Here is a 25,480-nt window from a genome sequence, read left to right as displayed (position 1 = left end):
CAGAAATGAGGTGCGCTACATTTTAAAGAAGAACAAATAGGACGAGGCGAAGGATTTTCATCCTGCTGCCATAAATGAAAAGTGAATCTACCACCATCCCGATAAATCTATTATATCCAGAGCCTACAAATCATTTGAGCAGAAACTACAGAGAGAACATTATATCGTACAACTCGGCGCTCGCAATGGTCAGCAATCGACCTAAAATTGAAGAACATAACGGTTGAGGCATTTCTGTATAAGAAGGTGCACGATAAAATTTATCACTCAATTGGCACATTTCAACTGTCAGAAGGGGAGCATCCAACATATGCCCAAATTTATATATACGACGTCGAAACCGCTGTTCAAGAAAGAATGACAAACAAAGCTAATGGCTCTTGCAGCACTGAACTCATGCACATTTTGACTCAACATTTGGTTGATATTAATCCATACCGCAAGTTTTCAGCATGATGAGCTCCATTCTGCAAAATACTCCTACTGAACAGCAAAAAGAACTTAGAATGCATATAGCCAACGATCGAGCTCAAGACCATCGTCGATATAACGACGCAACTTCTACGACGATGCTATAATATCCTAACTTATTACTCGTGCGAATTCGCACGGGTTCACCTAGTTGTATTTTAAAACCTGCCAGACTTAAATGGTAGCTTCGGGACTTGTATAACATTCATCTCAATAAAATAGTATGATTGAATTTTAAAATAGTACTTAGTGAAATACACCTTGTCCCTGGTGTTTGACCACGCTGCTTGATTCAGGTGACTATCTCCGCCATGTTCTGGTTGGTCAACAAGACTGGGCTGCCGCTGGTGTTTAGACAGGAAGGAGTTGCTACAGAGACTGCCGGCCAATATGAGGAACACGAGGTGTGTGTTGTTTACTTTATTTACAACCAATTAATACTACTTTAACTAGCTCATTCTCTAACTATGTAAAATTATTTGTTGGAAAATGTGACTGTCTAGATTAATACACAAATATCAAAAATAAATAAAAGAGAAATAAAAGGAAAGAGAATAGATAGAAGAGAGAGGATATAATAAAAGAGTAATGCATTTTACATTTTTTTTCAAGTGAGTTTGACATATATTCAAAATGTTTTAAAACGATTATTTGTGCTAAGATATTGCTTTTATAAGATTTAGTAAGGGAGAAAGTTGGTTTATTACGTCTTAGTATTCCAAAGATGACCGTGTTGTTTTGTTGTACAGATGAAAATACTGTAAAACATTTAGAATTTCAACTGAACAATAGTTTAACTGTAGCTTATTCCAAAAATGGATTGCTGGACAGTCCACTTTAACCATGGAAGCCTATCTTGTGCTTAAAGTTGTTAAATTCTTTAAATTAAATTGAAATTAAATTGCAGTAATTAAATAGAGAAATAATCAATGGCAAAACATTGTTTGTTGTGCTTTGAATCTTTTTGCATTTTTGCTATTTAAAAAAATCAATATTCAGAGAATTATACAGAGTGTATGATATAATTACAGGTTGCTCGTATGGTCGCCCCTCTGTTGTTCTCGTTTGTGGACCAAGACGCAAGTCCCACAGTGGTGGCCAGAGTTGGCAGCAAAGTGCATCCTGAAGGAACACCCCAGGTAACTAATGTTTGATGTATTATGTCCATACACAGGTTTCTGTTAATATAATTCTGCAACTCATTTATTGTTAATTATTATTGTTGGTTTTGTGAAACTAGGTAGACCTGTAGTAAGACTCATTTCCCTTACGCCAGATGGCAGATACAGAAATAAATCCTAAAGTGAATTTTTTTATTATTTATTAAATAAAGTACATATTAAGCTTTACAATTTACTTTTAGGAAATGGGGGATAACTACATCTACTGAACAGAGAGTTCTAAAGAATGTATGAATCCTTTATTGTGTCCATCCTTAAGTCCAGGGTTGTAAAACCCAAACTGCCTGTCACTCTAAACATCTTGTATGTGTGGTGATTTGGAGACAGTTGCTGTATTTGCCTCATGGACAGGACAGTGGTGAGCTGCAGAGCTAAGATTGTGCAGCCAGTCTCAAACACAAAATGTCTGTCCTTTCAGCCCATGACACTTTTACTGATCCACCATGTTTGGCAAATAAGTAAGTTTATCCTCTTATCTTTCTTTTCCTAGTAATTACTACATTCAAGACACTGAACTACTCCCCAATAATAATTTCTTGATCAATGTTCATTCAGAATATCATTTACAGTGGTGCCAACATTTCCGGCTACACCCAGGTGTGCAGGTCCGCCGCCTCAGGGTGACACTGTGGGACAACCGGCCAGACCTGGTGTACATGATAGGTATTGACATCCGGCCCGGCCGCGGCCGCTACAGGTGTACCAACATCGTCACACTTTCCGCACACTACCAGATACACAACAAGAGCAGCTACCGGATACAGTTTGCACAACTGTGCTTTGCCACTACAGTGGTAAGTGGTAGATCGTAAACTTTGCTTGAGTATACCTTGTGAGACAATTATTTTGTGGTAGATTTGAGAGAGGTTCCTCTTCTTTGGTTCCCTAAACTTGTTAACTAGATATTTGTAACGCCCAATGTACAACTTTTGTTTCCATTTTGGGTATTTTGAAGAATATTGCTGCTCTTCCTTAAAACACAACATTGCTAGATTGGTTTCACTGAGTTACCTTCCGTACGCTTCCACTGAGTTACCAATTTTAAATACTCACTGAATTACGGATTCTTCAAATATTTATTTCTTTGCTTAATATTAATAAACTGAATTCATTCTAATGTAAACTTTTTAGAGTGACCCGGGTGCCCAAGCCACTTACCTGTCCGCTGTACCTGATTGCTCTCTGGCCTTCCACTGGCCTAGGCTGGACAAGGACCTTCTGTTGTGTCTGAGACTGATGGATGTACCTCAGTGTCACTGGTCTGGGGGCTTCATGATTGACAACAACAACTCTCTACACATCAACGTCAGGTAATAATCTCTATCATTACATAACACAATTAATTGCTGTTGTGTTTCTGTTTCTTGTATTTGAAGTAAATTGATGAGAAATGTACTGTACAACTAAGCATCCTGAATCTTTGCGTGTTGATATAACTATGAGAAACTAGATGGGAAAAGGGGTTTTAAGTTTAGTCTTTCTATCAACTTGTTTCAATTATTTGTCTTACCTTCTATCAACGTATTTGATTTTTTGTTTTTTTTAATGAGACTAAATCCTTCTACAACCTATAACAATCCTACAAACAAATATTGCTTTACAAATATGAATAAACATTTTATTGTGAGAAAAATGTAGCTGACAAAAATGTTATTTTTGAGTTAAATCCTTCATCAAACCAATTTGATAATTATTGGTTGACCAATCTGACCAAATTTAATTATTTTACAACTAGTTTTTCTGAGATCAATAATTTTTACTCTCGTACAAAATTCCATGTGTTTTCATAAATAATAAAGTCCATTTAATTACTCTTACTCTCGTGGCCACATGAGCGTCCATCCAGTTTTTTTTTTGAAAAGGAGGCCAGGGGTTAATAATTCCCCCCCCCCCTAACAATAAAGAGGGGTGTCCGAGGTTTCCCCCCCTGGAACTTTATAAAACAAATTAGGTACTGTGCAAAATGGTTTATTTAATGCATTTTTGTACCTAAATTTATTTCCAAATGATTGGTTTTTACATAATTTTACTTTAGATTATAAAAGGTATAATGTTACCTGGATCTGCCAGAGTAATCCAAAGGCTGTCTGTCGAGACTACGTGTTTCGAAGCATTAATAGCTTCATCATCAGGTCTTCAAGAACACTTATCACTCATCAGAGGTCGTCAAATAAATATAATTTTTACAAACATACATACGAAAAATAATAGGCCTACGAACCGCGTGCGCGCACTTAGACAGGTTTGTCATGACTGCAGCGGTGAAGGTTGGTGTCGTGAACTTTGTCCCTTGCCGGTCAGCTGTTCCTGGTTAGCTATTACAGTATCATACAATGCATTTGACTGGAAATTTAGTTTGTCGTTTAATAGATCATAACTATGGCTTTTTGTTGCTTTGTATATCTCGTATTCTTCTATGGCGTTCATGAAGCTTCCTTTTGTGCAAAAATGTAGGGGTGTCATGTTTGTTTTGAAATTTGTATAGTTATGATTTTCATTAATCATAACCCCCTCTAGTGAATTACATGCCAGCACCCAGCTACCAAGTCGCTAAAAGCCTAGAAAGGATAATTAAGCAACAAATTATTTTAACTAACAGTCATAGCCTAATTTACAGTATTGATTTAATTCACAAAACTAGTACCACTGAAATCAAACCTAGATATACACTGGCATCGCTGGACATAGTTAATTTATACACAAATGTATCCATGGCATATACAATCAATATCCTAGAAGACAGTGGCGTAGCCAGGATTCTGCTTTGGGGGGGGCCCGATCCGGGGGGGTCTGGGGGGCATGGAATACCCCCCAGTACTGAAGGGGGGGGGGGAATTTTAGTTTTTTATGGTGATAAATTGCAGTTTACAACACCTCTGGAGGCTCTAAAGTAGAGAATAATATTGGTGTATTACTACTAAAAATTAGTTTTTTACTGTTCTGAAATCTAAACAAGTTGCCTAAACTACTATTAATCTGCGTGACGTAATTTTAATAAAATAAATCAAGCTAATAAAACTGCACTCAACTTATAGAATAAAGCATACTAATGGTCGTCCAGTGATCGAAAACTCGACCAAAAATATGTAATGTACACGCAATGACTATTGGATACTGAAGTAGACACTATATGTACCAGCTGCCGTCATTTTTTTAATTATAAAATATTGTACAGAAGACCCTATATAAACGGCACTGTACCACTCCGGCACTCCAGTAATCCGGCGTCTTTTGGCGGGAGGTCTTCCGCGGTCGCGGCAAAATGCTGATTATCTCCCGCGGCCGTGTAGATATCATCATTCTCTCCCGCGGTCATGAAAACGTCATCGTCGTCTTGCACGATCGCGGCAATATCATGAACATCTCCCGCGGACGTATAGACGTTATCATCGCCTCCCGCGGTTACGGAAACGCCATCGTCGTCTTGTGTGATCGCGGAAAAATCATGAACATCTCCCGCGGTCATGTAGACATTATCGTGGTCTTTCACGGTCGCGGCGAAGATTTTATCATTTCCCGCGGCCATGTAAACATCATTGTCTACTCCCGCAGTCACAGAAACGTCATCGTCGACTTGCGCGATCGCGGCAAAATCATAAACATCTCCCACGGTCACGGAAACGTCATCGTCGTCATGCGCGATCGCGTCAAAATCACGAACATCTCCCGCGGCCGTACACGTTATCATCGTTTCCCTCGATTACGGAAACGTCATCGTCGTCACGCCCGATCGTGGCAATAGCGGTTTCCGATCGCGCGATCTTCGGAGACGTGTTTTAATTGCATTTTAAGTGTTTTTATTGATAACATTCCAGTAATCCGGCATTTTATATAATAACAACACGTATTGTGTAGTGTGTACGCACTCATTTGAGTGTTTCTAGAACGCGCATTGCAACGCTCCCGTGTGCCGTGTGTACAGGGTAACTAAAAAAAAAAAAATTCGGGGGGGGCCCGGCCCCCTTGGGCCCCTTCCCTGGATACGCCACTGCTAGAAGACAATCTAAAGAGCAATTCTAATCTTAGTGAGGAAGCCATTAATGAACTCATCGCATTAACAAAAATAGTAACCCAACAGAACTAGTTCACTTTTAACAATGAATATTATATACAAAACGATGGATTAGCAATGGGATCGTCACTTTCAGGAATCCTAGCTGAAATATATTTGAACAGTTTCGAAAACAATAACAAAAAAATATGGTCTGATAACAACCGCTACAAAGATAAGATTGTATTTTACCACCGTTATGTTGATGACATCGCAATCCTGTATGATGGCAACGTAAGACAACTAGAGATATTTACTAAGTATATAAATAAAATAAACCCTAGCCTACAGTTTACCATAGAATTGGAAAGCAACGACAGGTTAAACTTTCTTGATATAACATCAATTAAAACAGAAAACTCAATTGAATTTGATATTTATAGAAAACCTACGCTAACCGACACAACCATACATAAAACTTCACACCATCCTACAAAACAAAAAATGGCAGCATAAAACAGTTTTGTTCACCAGTTGCTCACCGTCCCATTGAGCCAAGATAATTTTAACAAAGAATTAAACACGATCAAATACATTGCCCAAAGAAATGGGTTTAAAACCGCCATGATTGATAAACTTATCAAAAAACAATTAAAGAAAAAAGCCAATGATAACAGATTAGATAGCCCAATTGACAAAATTTTTGTAACATCAGAGTATGGTACAAGGCTACCGAATATACTGAAAAACGAATTAAAAAAGAAAAACATTGGGATAGCGTTTAGGACTTCCATCAAACTACAACGATTCTAAAGCGTCCAGTAATAATCTAGAAACGGAGGAAAAAACTGGAGTTTACAGATTATCTTGTGATGATTGCAATAGTTTTTATATAGGACAAACCGGCCGTGCTTTCAAAACCAGATTCAAAGAACTCCTTCCAAAAGCAAAAAATCATTTAAAATCCAATTATGCAGCCCATCTGATTAATGAAAATCATAACTATACAAATTTCGAAACAAACATGACACCCCTACATTTTTGCACAAAAGGAAGCTTCATGAACGCCATAGAAGAATACGAGATATACGAAGCAACAAAAAGCCATAGTTATGATCTATTAAACGACAAACTAAATTTCCAGTCAAATGCATTGTATGATACTGTAATAGCTAACCAGGAACAGCTGACCGGCAAGGGACAAAGTTCACGACACCAACCTTCACCGCTGCAGTCATGACAAACCTGTCTAAGTGCGCGCACGTGGTTCGTAGGCCTACTATTTTTTGTATGTATGTTTGTAAAAATTATATTTATTTGAGGACCTCTGATGAGTGATAAGTGTTCTTGAAGACCTGATGATGAAGCTATTAATGCTTCGAAACGCGTAGTCTCGACAGACAGTCTTTGGATTACTCTGGCAGATCCAGGTAACATTATACCTTTTATAATCTAAAAACAGTAATCCTGAGACAAGAAACAACATGAAGATAATTTTACTGCAAAATCTGAAAAATGTGGTTAATGTGGGGTGTCATTAGAGTGGCTCGAGCCCTGTCCCCTGCCCATTTTTATGGACTCCCATGCAAGGCGATCTAAACCCAAGATGGATCTTAGGTCATTCTCATCTTGGTCATGTCTTTTTTACATCATCTCTTAAGATATTTTATAGCCTGCCTCATGGTCACTTCCCTAAGGAGATTTCCAATTTTTTTATTCTGTTTTATTTTCCTTGTGTCCCCTTCTCTTATTGCTCCAAAATAAGCCTTATCAAAAAAGCAAAGTTGAGTAAATATTGAAAATACATTGTAGGGACTCCAGTGGTCGTATGTACTTCCTCCGAGCTGAGATCGTACTACAGAGAGCCACGTATTTCATTGTGTTGACTGATGCTGTGTCCATGCCAGCTCCTATACGGATAGACAACTTCTCTCAAGTCGCAGTGTCATTCTCTCAGGTAAAATTGCGCCCTCTTAATATCTAAGAATTGATTGAAAATAATATGTTTTTTGTTTACATAAAAAATTAAATGTAAACTAGTTGCTTTACATGTGCTTCACAACAGGGGATTTGCAAGAAGAAAATAATGGGTTTCAATTAACAAAACCAGATGTTCACAAGCGTTGACCAAGGGAGTTTTTTTTTTTTACATCAATATGTCTACTTGTCTAGGAGGCCTACATGATCTACCATTGTGTACAATTTAAACCCAGTCAGTTTGGTAAACTTTGCATCATAAACAAATAGATACCTACATATACCAATTGAAACTCAAAATTTTTGAATTTTATTTGCCAGACTGGGGTACAAGCCATGAGCTCAGTGCGACCCCACTGTTCTGTCCCTTATGCATTTGACGAGCCGACCAAGCCTCAGAAGTTAACAGTGGTGGCACCTGGTGGTGTCAGTGCGAATTACGACATCAACAAGCTGGGCGAGGGACCCGGCCTGACTTACGAGAACTTCATATACATCACCTTCACTGGCACATTCAAGAGGTAAATTTTAAGATGTAAAATAGATGAGTTGAAGTTAAGGTTATGATGTTGATGGACTTGTGTGGAAATGCTATAGAGTATTGTGTCATAAGGTAATTGTTTACCATCCCTAAACTATACATTTCAGACATAAATTAATTCATACTCAGTCCATACATTTAAAATCTGACACCTTTAGAAACCTCAGATAACAAAGATTGGAGCCTGTTAGTTTCAAACAAAAACATGTGAAATTTGTCAGCACTAGATTCTTCTTAGTGACCTATTCATGTCCAATTCATGCCTGTGGTCAATATTACAAATATTTAGTTAAGGTAATTAAGGAAGAATTTTGAGAAGTACATTGATAATTTGTTGGCATAACAATTTTTATTCCAGTAAATCTCCTTTCTAATGATTTGTTACAGTTGATTTGGCCTACAGCAATACAGATGTCCTAACAACATTCCATATTCCATTAATTATTATTGAAAGATTGAACTCTTCACGTTCAGCTGCAATTACTGTAATGACCTTTGTCTACCTGTAATGGTCTAGTTCACAGCTTTGAGCTTGTTATATATCTGATGTTGTCTGATGTAGTGTGGGAGACACAGTGGACCCGCTGGACGTACAGTGTCAACAACTGTGTGGTGTTGTCTCGCAAGCAGCACAGAACACGCTCTCAGCTGTGAATGTTTGTGTTATATATCTGGTGTTGTCTGATGTAGTGTGGGAGACACAGTGGACCCGCTGGACTTACAGTTTCAACAACTGTGTGGTGTTGTCTCTCAAGCAGCACAGAACACGCTCTCAGCTGTGAATGTTTGTGTTATATATCTGGTGTTGTCTGATGTAGTGTGGGAGACACAGTGGACCCGCTGGACTTACAGTGTCAACAACTGTGTGGTGTTGTCTCTCAAGCAGCACAGAACACGCTCTCAGCTGTGAATGTTTGTGTTATATATCTGGTGTTGTCTGATGTAGTGTGGGAGACACAGTGGACCCGCTGGACTTACAGTGTCAACAACTGTGTGGTGTTGTCTCTCAAGCAGCACAGAACACGCTCTCAGCTGTGAATGTTTGTGTTATATATCTGGTGTTGTCTGATGTAGTGTGGGAGACACAGTGGACCCGCTGGACTTACAGTGTCAACAACTGTGTGGTGTTGTCTCTCAAGCAGCACAGAACACGCTCTCAGCTGTGAATGTTTGTGTTATATATCTGGTGTTGTCTGATGTAGTGTGGGAGACACAGTGGACCCGCTGGACGTACAGTGTCAACAGTTGTGTGTTGTTGTCTCGCAAGCAGCACGGAGCACGCTCTCAGCTGTGAATGTTTGTGTGATATATCTGGTGTTGTTTGATGTAGTGTGGAGACACAGTAGACCCGCTGGACGTACAGTGTCAACAGCTGTGTGTTGTTGTCTCTCAAGCAGCACGGAGCACGCTCTCAGCTGTGAATGTTTGTGTGATATATCTGGTGTTGTTTGATGTAGTGTGGGAGACACAGTAGACCCGCTGGACGTACAGTGTCAACAGCTGTGTGTTGTTGTCTCGCAAGCAGCACGGAGCACGCTCTCAGCTGTGAATGTTTGTGTGATATATCTGGTGTTGTTTGATGTAGTGTGGGAGACACAGTAGACCCGCTGGACGTACAGTGTCAACAACTGTGTGGTGTTGTCTCTCAAGCAGCACGGAGCACGGTCTCAGCTGTGAATGTTTGTGTGATATATCTGATGTTGTTTGATGTAGTGTGGGAGACACAGTAGACCCGCTGGACGTACAGTGTCAACAGCTGTGTGTTGTTGTCTCGCAAAAAGCACGGAGCACGCTCTCAGCTGTGAATGTTTGTGTGATATATCTGGTGTTGTTTGATGTAGTGTGGGAGACACAGTAGACCCGCTGGACGTACAGTGTCAACAGCTGTGTGTTGTTGTCTCGCAAGCAGCACGGAGCACGGTCTCAGCTGTGAATGTTTGTGTGATATATCTGATGTTGTCTGATGTAGTGTGGGAGACACAGTAGACCCGCTGGACGTACAGTGTCAACAGCTGTGTGTTGTTGTCTCGCAAGCAGCACGGAGCACGCTCTCAACTGTGAATGTTTGTGTGATATATCTGGTGTTGTTTGATGTAGTGTGGGAGTTACAGTAGACCCGCTGGACGTACAGTGTCAACAGCTGTGTGTTGTTGTCTCGCAAGCAGCACGGAGCACGGTCTCAGCTGTGAATGTTTGTGTGACATATCTGATGTTGTCTGATGTAGTGTGGGAGACACAGTAGACCCGCTGGACGTACAGTGTCAACAGCTGGTACTGGAGGTGCCGGACAGGTCGAGCTGTGTGGTGTTGTCTCGCAAGCAGCACGGAGCACGGTCTCAGCTGTGAATGTTTGTGTGATATATCTGGTGTTGTCTGATGTAGTGTGGGAGACACAGTGGACCCGCTGGACGTACAGTGTCAACAGCTGGTACTGGTGGTGCCGGACGGGTCGAGCTGTGTGGTGTTGTCTCGCAAGCAGCACGGAGCACGGTCTCAGCTGTGAATGTTTGTGTGATATATCTGGTGTTGTCTGATGTAGTGTGGGAGACACAGTAGACCCGCTGGACGTACAGTGTCAACAGCTGGTACTGGAGGTGCCGGACGGGTCGAGCTGTGTGGTGTTGTCTCGCAAGCAGCACGGAGCACGGTCTCAGCTGTGAATGTTTGTGTGATATATCTGATGTTGTTTGATGTAGTGTGGGAGACACAGTAGACCCGCTGGACGTACAGTGTCAACAGCTGGTACTGGAGGTGCCGGATGGGTCGAGATGTGTGTTGTTGTCTCGCAAGCAGCACAGAGCACGGTCTCAGCTGTGAATGTTTGTGTGATATATCTGGTGTTGTCTGATGTAGTGTGGGAGACACAGTGGACCCGCTGGACGTACAGTGTCAACAGCTGGTACTGGAGGTGCCGGACGGGTCGAGCTGTGTGGTGTTGTCTCGCAAGCAGCACGGAGCACGGTCTCAGCTGTGAATGTTTGTGTGATATATCTGGTGTTGTCTGATGTAGTGTTGGAGACACAGTGGACCCGCTGGACGTACAGTGTTAACAGCTGGTACTGGAGGTGCCGGACGGGTCGAGCTGTGTGTTGTTGTCTCGCAAGCAGCACGGAGCACGGTCTCAGCTGTGAATGTTTGTGTGATATATCTGGTGTTGTCTGATGTAGTGTGGGAGACACAGTGGACCCGCTGGACGTACAGTGTCAACAGCTGGTACTGGAGGTGCCGGACGGTTCGAGCTGTGTGTTGTTGTCTCGCAAGCAGCACGGAGCACGGTCTCAGCTGTGAATGTTTGTGTGATATATCTGGTGTTGTCTGATGTAGTGTGGGAGACACAGTGGACCCGCTGGACGTACAGTGTCAACAGCTGGTACTGGAGGTGCCGGACGGGTCGAACTGTGTGTTGTTGTCTCGCAAGCAGCACGGAGCACGCTCTCAGCTGTGGATCAGAAATCAGAAATCAGAAATCCTTTATTGTCATTAAGCAAAACAATCTTGCAATAGACATAGTCACATATTATGGTAAAATAGGGTTACACAGTAACCCAGTCAATCTAGATTAATAAGCTAATATCACAGACAATAACAGGTAAAAATTTAAAAGTTTAAAAGTAAAAAGAAGGCTGTAGGCTGGGTGGAGAATATACTAGATAAACTAATCACATAAAAAGGATGTTCAACAAGCCAGTTGTATAGCCTATCTTTAAATGTTTGGATGTTTGTGTGATATATCTGGTGTTGTCTGATGTAGTGTGGGAGACACAGTGGACCCGCTGGACGTACAGTGTCAACAGCTGGTACTGGAGGTGCCAGACGGGTCGAGCTGTGTGGTGTTGTCTCGCAAGCAGCACGGAGCACGGTCTCAGCTGTGGAGGATGACAGGGGAAGGACAGCTACAGCACGAGGGCTCCAGTCCACCCCGGGCACCTCCAGACAAGATACTGGTATGTAGCAGATGCTATCAACATATTTTATTTCACAACAACACACCATGAATAAATATACCCAAGACAATTGCTCCCAGATTCAAGATGGTGATTTGTCAGCTTTTTCAGGGTTTTGTACTACTCTTGTTATTTTTTAAATACTTTCGCCCCCGTCAGACTCTTGGTCTTGAAACTTTGTTTTTTACCATTAGAGATGGAAAATGTCTCCAATATCCCTTAAACAAAATCCTAGATTTGGTCCTGACAGAACCCCTATTTGGCTTTGCAACATAATTGATTCTCGTCCTGGTGTCAGGTTCTGGACATCTCGGGTCCGGCGCCGCAGCCCTCTCACTACGTCAGCCTGGTGCTGCGCCGGCCGGACAAGCGGCGCAAGTCTACCCAGACCTGGCGGTTCACTGACGACGGCCGTCTCTGCTGTGTACATAACAACATGTGTGTCCAGGCTAAGGACGGCTTCTTTGGTCTTAGACAAGGTATGCAGTCTTTCTTGACCTTGTTTTTTCCTCCCCCAACATGGGTGTCATGCTGTTGACTTATGTACTTATTGCCAACTTATTTAATTTCTATGGGAGTATAACTGGAAAATCCAGGGTAAAAGTGACCCAGAGAAAAATCTGAATCTTGTTAATGGTCCAATAATAAACCCAGCTGCTATAAATCATTAGGTTTATAAAATGATCCGGGACAAAGAACCAGCTGATTTCAGTTAAAGCTGCTATATCATTCATTCAACTCTCATTCTTCACTCATTCTTTACTTGTTCTTCTTATTCTTCACCTTAGAGTATTTTGGTTTTGTACAAATCTAATTTGATCTAATCTGAAATATTTCTTTCATTAGGTACTAAAAATGTGCAGTGGATAAGTATTTAAATTTTCATAGTACAGTACTTTGATCCACTTATAAAGTAGGAAAATAAAAGTGGTAAACTGCAGTGCTAACTAAGAAAGGGTAAAATTCAGGATTTTGATATCCCTAATCCGAATCCTGAATATCAAGTCTAGGATATTGAATCAAAGTATAATTGTAATTGTAATTGAAAAACAATATAGAATCTGTTGTGGTAACTCAACTCCTACTATTACTATATTTTGGTTTTGAATCAATTTGACTAAAATAGTAATTGTATTTTTAAGTAATTGTGTTTGCAGTCACATCTATGATAATCTTTGTGATCTTGGCTACAAGTCATTATTTTCAACAGTTGTTTGATTATTTCTAGAATGTAGTCTTCAAACGATCTCCAAATTTGTTATCTTGCCTGGTAACTGAAAAAATTGGGTAAACAAAAAGCACATTTCTACACTATTTGAACTTGAACATTCAGATTTTGGTTTATTTTCTACCTTTTACGAACAAAGCAAATAACAGCGGGTTAGAATAAAAAATATGAGATGTTATATTCAAATCTCAAAAACAGCTTACAAAATCATTCAAGAGTCATCTTAGACACACCACAAATTATTTATTCAAAAGACATATTCTATACAATTTTACTTGCTGTCTTGTAAAACTTGGTACTGGTGCATTCCTCCTTTGTTAATTTTATTTTACTGAAATATCATATTCTCCTTGTAGGATTTTTGATCAAAATTAACCATGTTAGTCTGAATGTATGAAGTATGTTGGCAGGAGAATCTCGAGGAGTTGCGTGGCAGATGTGTATGTAATGTTCTAATTATTTTCTCTTTCCCTTCTATTCAATTTCAGTTTGCATGTATTTTTTTATTATTTTCTACTGTACTTTGTTTCAAAAAGTGTAAATCAAATGTGTGTTTGTGTGTGTTTCTTTCTATGTGCACTTTTAATCATGTTATGATGTTTCTTCTATGTTTGTGATTTGTTTTTGTATTTTTACTTTTTCAGCGGCAAACCGTTCTATTTACTGTTTTTATTTTCTATTAGCGTTTTTTTATTAAGTAATTCTTATATCCCCCCTTTATTTCCTTGCTTATAACTACAATTTTCCTTTAGCAGTATGTCACTTCACATCCCTCTTTCTAAATATAATCAACACTACCACACTTACTTCCTTTCATTATCCTGTACTTTCAGACACATCCTTCTTTTAGGTCATATTTGGAATAAGCAGGTTAATATTTCAATAGATTACCAAATGGAAAGTTATTTTAACAGTGAACTATTTTACAGCTGTAGGATAAAAAAAAGTTACCACAACAAATAAATCTGATTTCCCTGATGTATTTTTGTTTATATTTTCTCAGCACATTTTTATCTTATGATTCAGGAATAATGGGTATATCTTTTCCTGACTTCAACAGTGACAGTTCACTGTCTTCGTAGAAGATATAATTCAAACTTGTATAACTGACATTATTTATAACTAGATCCTGGTTCCTGGTATATGAGTATGTAGTCTCTGTATACATGAGAGTTTTGTTCGCAGGGAGTGAGGTGGTGCTAGGTCGCAGCTCTACGTTGCCAGATGGATCAGTACCTCTGGAACAGCTTGTTTCAAGGTAAATAACATTGCATGTCACAACAGCAATCACCAAAGTAAAAATAAATGTTCTTCTCTTCTCATATCTTATATTAACATAGGAATCTTAAGCCAATGAAGCAATTATTTTGTTATTAATAAAAGGTTCATCTATAAAATAAGAGGCTCCATTTTGTACAAGGTGCAAAGTTTATACAACCAAATGGTCAAAAGTTAATTCAGAAAAGCTATCAATCCTTTACAGGTATTATTATTCTCAGAAAGCAATTTTATTGAGAGGACGATTTCTACTTCAGAATAAACTAAAAAACTTTAGTGGATCATACCAGCCTTATTTGGATAAAGTACAAACTATGAGTTTTAAAGATTAGTAATATCATTTTATCTTTCCTCTTCTATTGTGAATAGTTTGTCAAGTGTATATAAAAGAGATTGTTGTCAAAGCATTTTTAACATTTCAGTTGGTTCTCACCAATTTGTATTTGTTTCACAGACAAAGACTGAGGCCAGGCTCTGGATATCTCACAGTCAAAGTGCTCACTGACGGACCTACGAGAGTGTTGCAAGTCACGGACGTCAAGGACTCGGTAAGTGTCTCAGATGTGTTTTTTATCAGTCGTTTAGCTCATGTAGCGAGTTCACAAAGTATGAATTATACATACCTGTTCTTGTATCTTTTGAATTAAAAGGAGGATCTTTTTGTAGTTTCATATAAAGCAAAATTTGTAGGCATTTCACTGATGTTGCAGGTATTTGAAACAATGCCCTGTTAAATCTATTTAGCTGTATTTCTGCCATACTAGCAATAACAGAAAATTGTATATGGCGCTCAGAGATATGTGGTAAGAGTCCTTAACAAAGAAGATGGTGTGGTCTGAACTTATTAGAGAGGCTGTGTTGATGAAGTACCTACTAGGGTACAAGTGGCCACTTCAGTAAGTAAAATCCCAACTGTAAGACACTATCTGATCTTACAGAGGATGGTGGCGGTACTGGAGGAGAGTGATTGGGTGAATGTGTCGACCAATCACAGACCAGCGGCTCTGCTGACAGACGACACAGCTCTGCTAGCTCCCAAGGACAACAAGGAGTTCCAGCTGAACGTGGAGTTGCCTTGTATCGGAGTCAGTCTTGTGTCTAGACAACCGCCGGAGGAGTTGGTATACATCAAGCTCAGTCAGATAAGGCTCAGTGCTATGTGGACTCATGAGGCGGAGATGTTGGACGCCTGTGTGCAGGATATTCAGGTTTGTGATTTCAATAGAATGGTCATGCATAAAGGTGAGGTTCATAGGAACCACTAGTGAATATTTTTACTGATGACCAAGTGGAATTCCTGTTTATTGTGGTGAAACATCCGCATAGTAACCTCAGTAAGTGTTCATGATTGAGGTGATTTTGTGGTATACATAGGCTACTTGGTAAGGGTATAGTCTGCCTAGTTTACTTGAGAGAATATCTAAGTTCAAGGGATAAATTATATTTAAAATAGAAACAATGAACAACATTGATCTTTTTATTCTTTTGTCTACAGTGTAACACTTTCTGAATTTCAATTCAAACAAAACTTTGTTTTGAAGTACAATCAGGGTAGCTTATGTAGCAAACTGGGCAAAAGAGAAATTATACTTAAATTTTTTATGACCGGATGAATTGGAATAATCTGCAAAAGCCTATGGCTGAGCATTTTTTTCAATAACAACGTTCCATTGATTCTCTATTAAGATCCTCGTGCAATAAGAAGAATGCAACCATAGGAAATTACCTCAGGGTGTTGCCAAGTTCCTGGTTTTTAATCACAAATATTTCTGCAATTCAAAGAGATAATCGTAAGAGACAATCTCATTGTTTACGTTACTGCCAGAGCAACATATGACCATTTACAGTCATAAAAATACATTTTTAAATTCAATTTGACTGGATTTCCAGCTAATCTGAAAATTTTGCTCCACCAAATAGGGCCTGGTACCAATTAGTTTGGATGAGCGGAACTCTGGTGTAGGTACTACTATCTCCTTTCTGAAGATGTCCTACACTTTAGATAAGACATAATTATCATACCGTTCAGCCCCTATACCTTGTTCTTTCATGATTTGACTAAAATCTATATTTCAATTACCACTATAATTTTCTATACCGCCAACTTTTTTAAAGATTTTTTTAAAATATCAATAATGTTTTAACTGAATGTCAATCAGCTGATGAAAAGGTGGCTAGTAAAGTTCTGCAGTATTGTCTATGTGTGTGTTGTTGTGTGACTGCAGGTAGACAATCAGCTGTTCAAGGCACAGTGTCCAGTAGTGCTGCATGTCACTCCTCCCTCACGCTCCACAGACCCAGAGGAGGTGGCCAGACCAGCTTTGCAGATAACAGGGGAAAGAGTGCCTCGGAGACACACTAGCAACGCGGAGATTGTCAAGGTTATTCTATTTTTGTTTTACATTTAAAGTGTAGGTGGCCATTCGTTACTTATTATGGGATGTAATGACAGACAACCAGAAAAACACAATAAGAAATAGTATGGTACAAATTCAAATTTTTTTGTGGTTGCAACATTCACTATGTCCTCATCTTGTTAGTAAATAGTCGCCAATCCAACCATCCGTTTGGTAGTTTAGATATTTGTTAAACTCCTGTAGATAGGTTTAACTTTAACTGGAATCAGACTATGCCTTTAGAAGCTGTGATATTTTTTGGTGTTCTACAAGCCACACATACTTCTATTTGGGTCAGACATTTTGACTGTTGGGTATCAGCATAGACAAAAAGGATGAAATATAGACTGTCAGCCGTGCTGCGGTTACCATGGTTACCATAAGTTCCGGCGCACACCGCTGTAGTTTACGTAGCGCGTACGCTGTAAATACCGTGGCGATCCCAGCGGTGTGCGCCAGAACCTATGGTAACCGCAGCACAGCTGACGGTCTATATTTCATTCTTTTTGTCTATGGTATCAGGGCATCAGGCCAACATCAGGTCGGGATGAATTTGGTTTGCTTTAGGAAGGAAGACTGATCATCACTATGAAAAAAAGAATGTTAGTTTGTTATTTATTGTTTCTCATTCCTCTACAGCAGTGAACAAAGTACTTGATTCTTCGTGATTAAATAAGTTTAGAAAAGTTCCCAACCAATGTACATGAATAGTTGCAACAAATTTTAAATTAGTAAAAGTTTATCAATTCATTTTTTCATTCCAAATGTCTTGCTTAAGGATGAATTTTAAGTTACTTTGTCTCGTAAGCATCCCAAAATTCATATTTTTCCTTTTGCATAATGCTAAGACTAATCAGTGGAATTCCAAATTAACCTGATTCCAATATAACCTAAAATAAGTTTATAAATCATAAGCATAAATTCAGCTGACATAAAATTTGAGGTCTCAAGCAAATGTTTATTTACCTGTCACTGTTGCAGCACTTGGTTGTTCGTATGAAGAACATGTCTCTCAACGTTGAGGAGCGTCTGTTGCTGAAGTTGTTTGCATTCCTTGGCTTCAGTGGACAGGATGAACAAGAGACTGCAGACGAGAGTGACTTTGAAACTCAGAGAATCCTGGCTGAAGCGACGTCTGCCCACGCCAAGCGATACTACTTCGGCTCTCTCAAGCTCATCTTCTGCCAAGTGTGTATTATTGTCTACAACATAATGTATGATAACATCTAATGTAATGATGACAAACAAAACAGAGTATAGTTTTCTTTTACGTAAAGTGTGTACAGAACTGAACCTCTGTCAAAATAATTTGCAAGGGGGACTTAGGTGGTTTGCAGTATTCTCAAAATATCTTGACAGGTTGGGATAATAACTGTTCCTGAACGAGAATTATTCATTCTTGAAAGTGTGGAGGCTGATTGTAGTATAGATTGTTCCTCTAATGATTGTTGAAACATTTTATTTGTCGTAACGTGTAGGTGAGACTAAGCGTGTCGACCAGTAACAAATTGAGTGAACAGCTGAAGGTGATCAAACGCAAGCTCGGCCTGACCCTGATCAAGTTTCAAGACGCGGCTGTTGATCTGGAACCGTTTGTCAAGCGCCACATCTTTGAGAACAGCCAGTTCCTGCTCAGCTCCATCATCAAGCATTACAAAGAGGTTGGTCAGAACATTCATACAGGTTAATCATTGTGGCCTCCAGAGCAGTGTATATTGGTGTACATACCAAATTTATTGTCATACTCTGCACTGTGATAGTTTGATAATTTCAGCATTGAATCTAGACTTAGTTTTTGTTGTTTTGTTTGTTTTGTGTTGTGTTTTGCGTTTTTAATTGAGAATTGGTTGACTGCATTGCAAGATGGATTATTTTTTACTCTCGGCAGTCATAATTATGATCCTGGCTTGATATGAGCAGAAATCCTACAAGCTAATATTGTTGATGGAGCTGGATCGCCTACTACAAGGACGGACCAGAGCTGTGAAGGAAAATGTGGTGTGTTCAGTACATCAATTTGTCAAGCTTGTTAAAATTGCATGCCAGTTAAGTTCCTCATTAGTAGTTAAACCTTGACTACTAGAACATAGCTCCATAGTAGTTAAAACATAAAATACGAACATAATATAATCAGTTCAGATTCAAGAGGCTAAGTTTCAAACAGATTCAGATTTTCAACAATTTTCACTTTCAGGATCTGATGTGGCAAGCAGCTATCATCTTGGGGTCTACAGACTTCCTGGGAAACCCTTTGGGATTTTTCAGTGATCTGACTGAGGGGGTGACAGGCCTCTTCTATGAAGGCAATGTTGGAGCATTGTTCAAAAATGTTACACACGGTCTTTCAAATTCAGCTGCCAAAGTTTCAGGTGAGGAGTATCACTATAAATTACCATTACATAGTCAAAAAGATCATAAAGACTCTCTAATGTTCCAGGACCGATTTATTGAAAAAGTAAAACCTAAAACATATAGATAAAAAAATGTATTTAAATTTAGATTTTAGAATGTAATTCTAATTTGGATTGTATATTAAATTTGTAGAAAGAAACTGTCCTTTAAAATGATTAAAAAAACAATGTTAAAATAAAATGGAATATCTGGGTTGTTATATATTTCATCTTCCTTTTTTATGTTTTTAATCAGAGTACAAAAAATCCTATGAGCAAAACTTGTATGTACTCTATACTAAGCTTCATTTAGTTGAATAATTGTATTTCATGTCATTGTCATTACAGAGTCGCTTTCCGACGGACTGGGTCGTGTTGCATTGGACGATCAACATGAGGAGCAGCGGCTGCGCATCCGACGCGGCCACGCTGGCACCTCGCGCGACCACTTGGCTGCGGGTCTGCGTGGCTTTGGGTTTGGGGTGCTTGGCGGAGTCACCAGCGTCTTCAAACAGACCTACGAGGGAGCTGCTAATGAGGGGATACCTGTACGTACAACAGTTTTATGTTTGATCCAATTTTCAACTGTTGCGCTCGTATGTAAAGAAAAGTGTAGAAGAGTAAGTTTGCTCCTTTTAGTTTTTCTGATCCATTAATATTCAGTAGTAGTTTTCGTTTTCACTCTGACTCGTGCAGTTTTGATATAGTGAGACTTTTCTTTTTTGTACTTGAGAATTACTTACTCTACTCTACTCCCATGACCATGGATACGCAATGTGGTATTTGGCCTCGCAAACATGTTGTCTCCATCTCTCCCTGTTCTCTGAATTTTCTTTCCTTGCTCTCAATTTTCATCGATTCTTGGGTCTTCCTTGGGGTCTTTTTCCTACCGGGTTTTGTCTCCAAACTTCTTTAATAATTAGTCTGTCATCTTCCCTCCTGCCATGGACAGCCCACCTTAGTCTTCTGCTCTTTGCTTCTCCTACTATATCTGGGGAATGGTACATGTCTCTTATTTCTTGGATGTGCTTAATTCTCCATCCTTCTCCGTCTCTAGCAGGTCCAAATATTTTTCTCAAAATTATGTTTTCAAATGAAACCAACTTCTTTTTTGTTTGTTTTTCTATCATCCATGTCTCTGCTTCATAAAGCAGGATTGGTCTTGTGATAGTCTTGTAACACTTGAGAATTACCTGCAGGAAAAGTTAAATCCTATTGTTTGGTTTGTTCACAGGGTTTCATCTCTGGCCTAGGAAAAGGCCTTGTTGGAACAGTAACCAAACCTGTGATCGGCTTTCTGGACCTTACATCAGAAGCTGCTAGTGCCGTCAGAATCACCAGGTTATTTACAAATCTTTCGTATTTTTAACATAATAGTCGTTCAAATAATTAACAATTACTATGAAATTAAGTCTTTAGCAAGAGAAACTAGCCAGATTTTAATTTCGTGTTTAAAATTTATTTATTTGTTTAAATTTATTAGAAAGATAATTTGAATTTGAATTTCAAGTTTAAAAGATTGTTAAAAAATTACACTTTCTTTTATTTTACAATAAGTTACAATCATAAGAATAGTTTTTTAAACTTAAACTTTGTTTTCCCGCAGTTCCAATCGTAAGAGCCCGGAGCGCACGAGGCCGCCGCGATGTGTAACCAGCGGCACTGGGCTGATGCCTTTGTACAACCAGAAACAGAGCAGAGGACAGGAGTATCTCTACACCATCAACAACTACGACTATACTGAGCTGTGAGTACTTGTCGGAAAAGATTATTGATATATTGTCTAATTATTTTTATTATATTTTCTAAGTTTTTGAGGCATACTAATGCTGTGCAATGGATGAAAATTAATTTGATCATACATTGATTAAATGTTCTGTTTTATACAGGATCAACTGTTTTTGTATAATATGCAATCTCAGGTTAATTGTAGCAAGTTACCATAGGGATAGAACATGATGCTTGTAAATAACATTAGTTACCTCTCACCGAATCCAATAGTAAAAAAAGGTTATGCAATGAGCGATTTAAAAATTTAATTGATTTGATATCATGGAAAAATAAGATACTGTCTATTCAGTTTTCTTAAGACAAAAAAATGTTATTAGTGCCGTGTATATCAACTAACTTAAAGGAACAGGTGGACAAAGGAAAATAAAGAGTGAAGAATTAAGGGAACTAATTCCAATCACAGAACATTGTTTCCTGAGCAAAAATCAGACATTTGAAAAGCCATGATAAAACAAATATGGAAAGACGTCCTTAAGAAAAAGACCCTTGGATAAGAGATACGTGCCTACTTTACTGATGCGGCGTCAGTACGGCTGATTTTTTGCCTCGTATTTTAGCTGCTTCCACTCTTCTCTATCCTCCGCCATCCGGATTTCTCCTCCGCATTGGATCACGTCCTTTTAGACAGGACTACCCAATGGACGTCTTCCAATGGACACGAGATGGGAAGATTAAACGAAGCGAAATTCACAAAGATCTCTTGCTAATAGTGAAGGAGCACAAGATCTGAAGAAGTATATTAAGTTATTTGTTAAAGTGTAATTCCCTCGTTGATATAAATTGCTAATGAGTAAGTAACTTACTAGAATAAGGTGTAATTGTGTAGTTGTTGTTGATTCATGTTTAAAACTCTATGATATTACATGGTTAACTAACGTCACAGGTTCATGGCCTACGAGGTTCTACGCAGTGGTTGCGAGGACCTGAGGATCGTCATATCAAGCGATATGGTGCGAGTGTTTAGCGGAAACACATTCAACTCGTTCCTGCAAGTACATCTCAGGTAACCATATATTGTTGCTAGAAACAAATCATGCTGTAGAAGTTAATGCCATAGTGGTGTTTGCTGCTGTTGAATAGGTTAAACTTTTAAATCATATAACAGAATACACTTAAAGTCACAGGTATACAGACCACGAGGAATTATTACACAGACTTTCCAACCTGAAGATGTGCTACATTTCTGACAGCACTTAAAAGCTGTAGTTGATTTTTACCACAACAGATCATTCCGTTAGTGCATACTTAACGCACAGTGTGCTTAAACATATGCAACTTAAACCTTATTATATTATATTTTCATTCTAACAAAAGACATATAAACAATTTGTTTAAATGTCATGGATTGTTGTTATTGTATTGAGGGTGTGTATTGTTCCAGAGAGTTGGTGTCTTGTCATCCACTGAGTCTGTACGAGGGAGGGACCACACTGCACTACATAGAGCTGGCTATCCGTGTGGAGGGAGCCTTGCTGAGCCAAGAACCTGTCAAACGACCTCGCGTGCGGTGCGACACCAACACCATCGCAGCCTGGGTTAGACAACGCAAATTTAACTAAATAATCTGCTACTACTGGACGATTAGGATAAATAATGATTTTGCCTTTTTCTAGTTTGTGCAGCAACCTCCCCACGATTTATTTGTAAAGATATTTATGAGTACACAGTCTAATTTTCAAGGTGTGAATATATTCAAGCAAACAGAGATAAAATTCTGTGTTCCTAAAATATTGGACTTGGACTACTTTTTTACCAGTCTGCAGGGATTTGCAACACAGATATGTATGTTATGCACTCTGGAAACATGTTTAATCCTTAAAACAGGATAGTCTTGCAGTTTTCTGCAACAAAGTTGTTGAAACATTTAGGTGGTTCGCTTCATTCACGGTTATGAGTTGGATTTTGCATGATTCACAAACAAAGTAAAGGGCATCTACAAAAACAGTTTTGTTTTAGTGCGTACTTAACTGTATAGCAAAAGCGAAAGATGTTAGTTTCTGTCCTTGTAGGCCTATAAACAGTTTTGACTAAATACAGTAACCAAGCTACAAAAGGGGTTGCACTCATCACTAAATCATCTTCCATTCATATTCAGATTAAAGTACATTTCAATTCCGTCTCATCCCACAAAAGTGGTTTAAGTAATAAAACGTATTTACATTATCTATAGAAAAGCCTAATTTCATTAAATTGGTTGCAGATTTTTTCATTCACAGTGGCAAATGGCAGTTTATAATTAGTCCTCGCTTTACACATTTTTGCTTGGCACCGTACTTAGCCGTATCTTCAGTTTAAAAAAGGGCTCTTTATTCTCCAATATTACTAAAAATGCTTTGTAGATCAATTTTGCAATGTCTGGTATTTGTTTAATGTAAGTCATGGCTTTGCAGCTCCAGGCTCCCGAAAGTACTGATAGCGTTATTCAATGAAGAACTAAACTAAACAGGTAATTTCAAGAGTTCTATATTTTGTAGTCTTTAATTTATTACTTACGTAACTAATTTATTAATTTTCTAGGTATCTCAACAAGTGAATCATGCTCGTGCAATATACATAGAACGCCAGCACACGCTAATGTCAAGTGCGGAACACCAGTACGCCACGGAAGACTGAACGCTCCCAAAGACTGCTTCCTCTCTACCTTGAATCTTGTGATATAGAGTAGGCTTTAGTTCGTAGTTGAACTGTTGTTGACTATTTATTTTTGCAATCGTTGAATATATTTTTTCTAAACAATACAGTATTTTCCGAAAGGCAAAGAGGGCAATAAATATTTTTGTGCTAACGGTCGGGATTATTCTGCTCTGTAAATATTGTTAACTCGTCTTAGTTTGTTGTGATTTAAATATTTCTAGTCTTGCTTTTGAAAGGTTTAACACAATAATGTTTTAGATTTTTTGCATTTTTTCGTTAAGTAAAATATTTTTCTGAGAGACACTGATTCGTAGCTATTGTTTGTTAGCCTAATGAGCGAGCGATAATGAAGTTTTTGATGACATTTAAATTGCAACCAATGTATGAATAAGATTCCTCAAATTACTTACCTAATTACTATTTTAAGAACTATGTGTTTATTGGACAGGAAAATAAATAATACTTTATTTATTTATTCTAAATTATTGGTATAGTCGAAATTCGATCAGTAGGTGGGCAATTATGAATATGAGAACAAACAGGAAGCAATTTTTCAGATACACAAAATATTTATGTTGGCAATGTTTGAATATTAATTAGGAAATTACTTGTGAAATTACTTTCACAATATGTAAAGCATGTTACTCAAATTTTATATTTTGTTTTTACTGATAGTTGTATTACTCTAATACAATTTGTATCAACTACTTAAGTAAATTTTATTTCCTTATTGAAGTTAACAAATTGCAGCTAGTTGTGTGTTTGTTCCATTTGTAAGTCCTTTTCGTATTGTGAACCCCAATGCATTGAATTGAAACATTTTTTAAAATTTTTTATGAGTAAAGTATGATAAAACCTTTTTTTGAATTTAGAACATTTAAAATTCTTTATTTAAAATGTAAAAAAAGTTACGTAGTACAACGAAATCATATCATAACATTTACTGTAGATGTGTTACCCGTATTGAAGTATTTATTAATTGCATATGGTAGCTCTTAATCTTTTAACTAAACAATAACAATAACTTTGTTGTTTTACATGTTATCTTATCGTTATTTGTTATTTTTAAGCAGTGCTGACTTGCTATGTAGAAATCTTCTCATGTCACACATTGTGCAATAAGGCAACAAAGTATACAATGTAATTTAGTTGCAGAAATCATTCATTCCATCATGTTAGACTGTCTTGATACTTATTTATAGCTTTTTAACCCAAAAGTCTGCCTTTAATTGGTTATGCTAATGTTAAATGAAGTTTTTGCATCAAATGTTTAATTACTTCGGTTTTGTATTACTTAAATTATTATAATTAAAATTTTAAAAATTCCAAAATGTTTCTTTATATCCTTTTTTAACTCTAAAGGCAACACACTGGACAATCTTGCCCATGCCCCTTAACAATGTACTTTGTATTCACTGTACTTGTATTCCCCTTGGCAATCAGAATCGGCAAAAACATTGTATATAGAACTAGGATGGGCTATTATAACGTTCTATAACCCTCTGTGTTTGTTGGCCTCAAATAAAACAGAACACGATCATTGCCAAGTTCATCCAGTGTTTCTCAAGGGAATCGTCTTTGATTTCTGCAGAACTCACAATTGATCTTGGACATTAAGATTCAAGCCTTGACTCCTTGACTCTTCCCTAATTCTTTAA

General features: G+C 38.3%; 1 protein-coding gene across 1 annotated transcript in view; it reads left to right on the top strand.

Annotated features, from left to right (window-relative positions):
- LOC128999258 (intermembrane lipid transfer protein VPS13D-like) overlaps positions 1–25,130 on the top strand; it is an 84,796-nt gene extending 59,666 nt beyond the window's left edge. The window contains exons 56-77 of the mRNA XM_054425653.1: positions 768–875; positions 1,503–1,610; positions 2,222–2,446; positions 2,784–2,962; positions 7,456–7,600; positions 7,942–8,141; positions 11,913–12,105; positions 12,404–12,584; positions 13,744–13,773; positions 14,519–14,591; positions 15,066–15,159; positions 15,550–15,819; positions 16,837–16,992; positions 17,989–18,195; positions 18,486–18,668; positions 19,202–19,376; positions 19,746–19,945; positions 20,632–20,738; positions 21,004–21,144; positions 22,072–22,191; positions 22,570–22,723; positions 23,706–25,130. Coding sequence (XP_054281628.1) covers positions 768–875; positions 1,503–1,610; positions 2,222–2,446; positions 2,784–2,962; positions 7,456–7,600; positions 7,942–8,141; positions 11,913–12,105; positions 12,404–12,584; positions 13,744–13,773; positions 14,519–14,591; positions 15,066–15,159; positions 15,550–15,819; positions 16,837–16,992; positions 17,989–18,195; positions 18,486–18,668; positions 19,202–19,376; positions 19,746–19,945; positions 20,632–20,738; positions 21,004–21,144; positions 22,072–22,191; positions 22,570–22,723; positions 23,706–23,801 — 3,345 coding nt within the window. The 3' untranslated portion in view covers positions 23,802–25,130. The remainder of the gene's footprint in view (positions 1–767; positions 876–1,502; positions 1,611–2,221; positions 2,447–2,783; positions 2,963–7,455; positions 7,601–7,941; positions 8,142–11,912; positions 12,106–12,403; positions 12,585–13,743; positions 13,774–14,518; positions 14,592–15,065; positions 15,160–15,549; positions 15,820–16,836; positions 16,993–17,988; positions 18,196–18,485; positions 18,669–19,201; positions 19,377–19,745; positions 19,946–20,631; positions 20,739–21,003; positions 21,145–22,071; positions 22,192–22,569; positions 22,724–23,705) is intronic.
- The last annotated feature ends 350 nt before the right edge of the window (positions 25,131–25,480 follow it).

Source organism: Macrosteles quadrilineatus, unplaced genomic scaffold, assembly GCF_028750875.1.
Source record: "Macrosteles quadrilineatus isolate MER2022 unplaced genomic scaffold, UCM_ALF_1.0 Scaffold_8__2_contigs__length_117827958, whole genome shotgun sequence".
NCBI lineage: Eukaryota > Metazoa > Arthropoda > Insecta > Hemiptera > Cicadellidae > Macrosteles > Macrosteles quadrilineatus.
The sequence above is the reverse complement of the archived record's forward strand: the minus strand, read 5'-3'. Positions and strand labels throughout refer to the sequence as shown.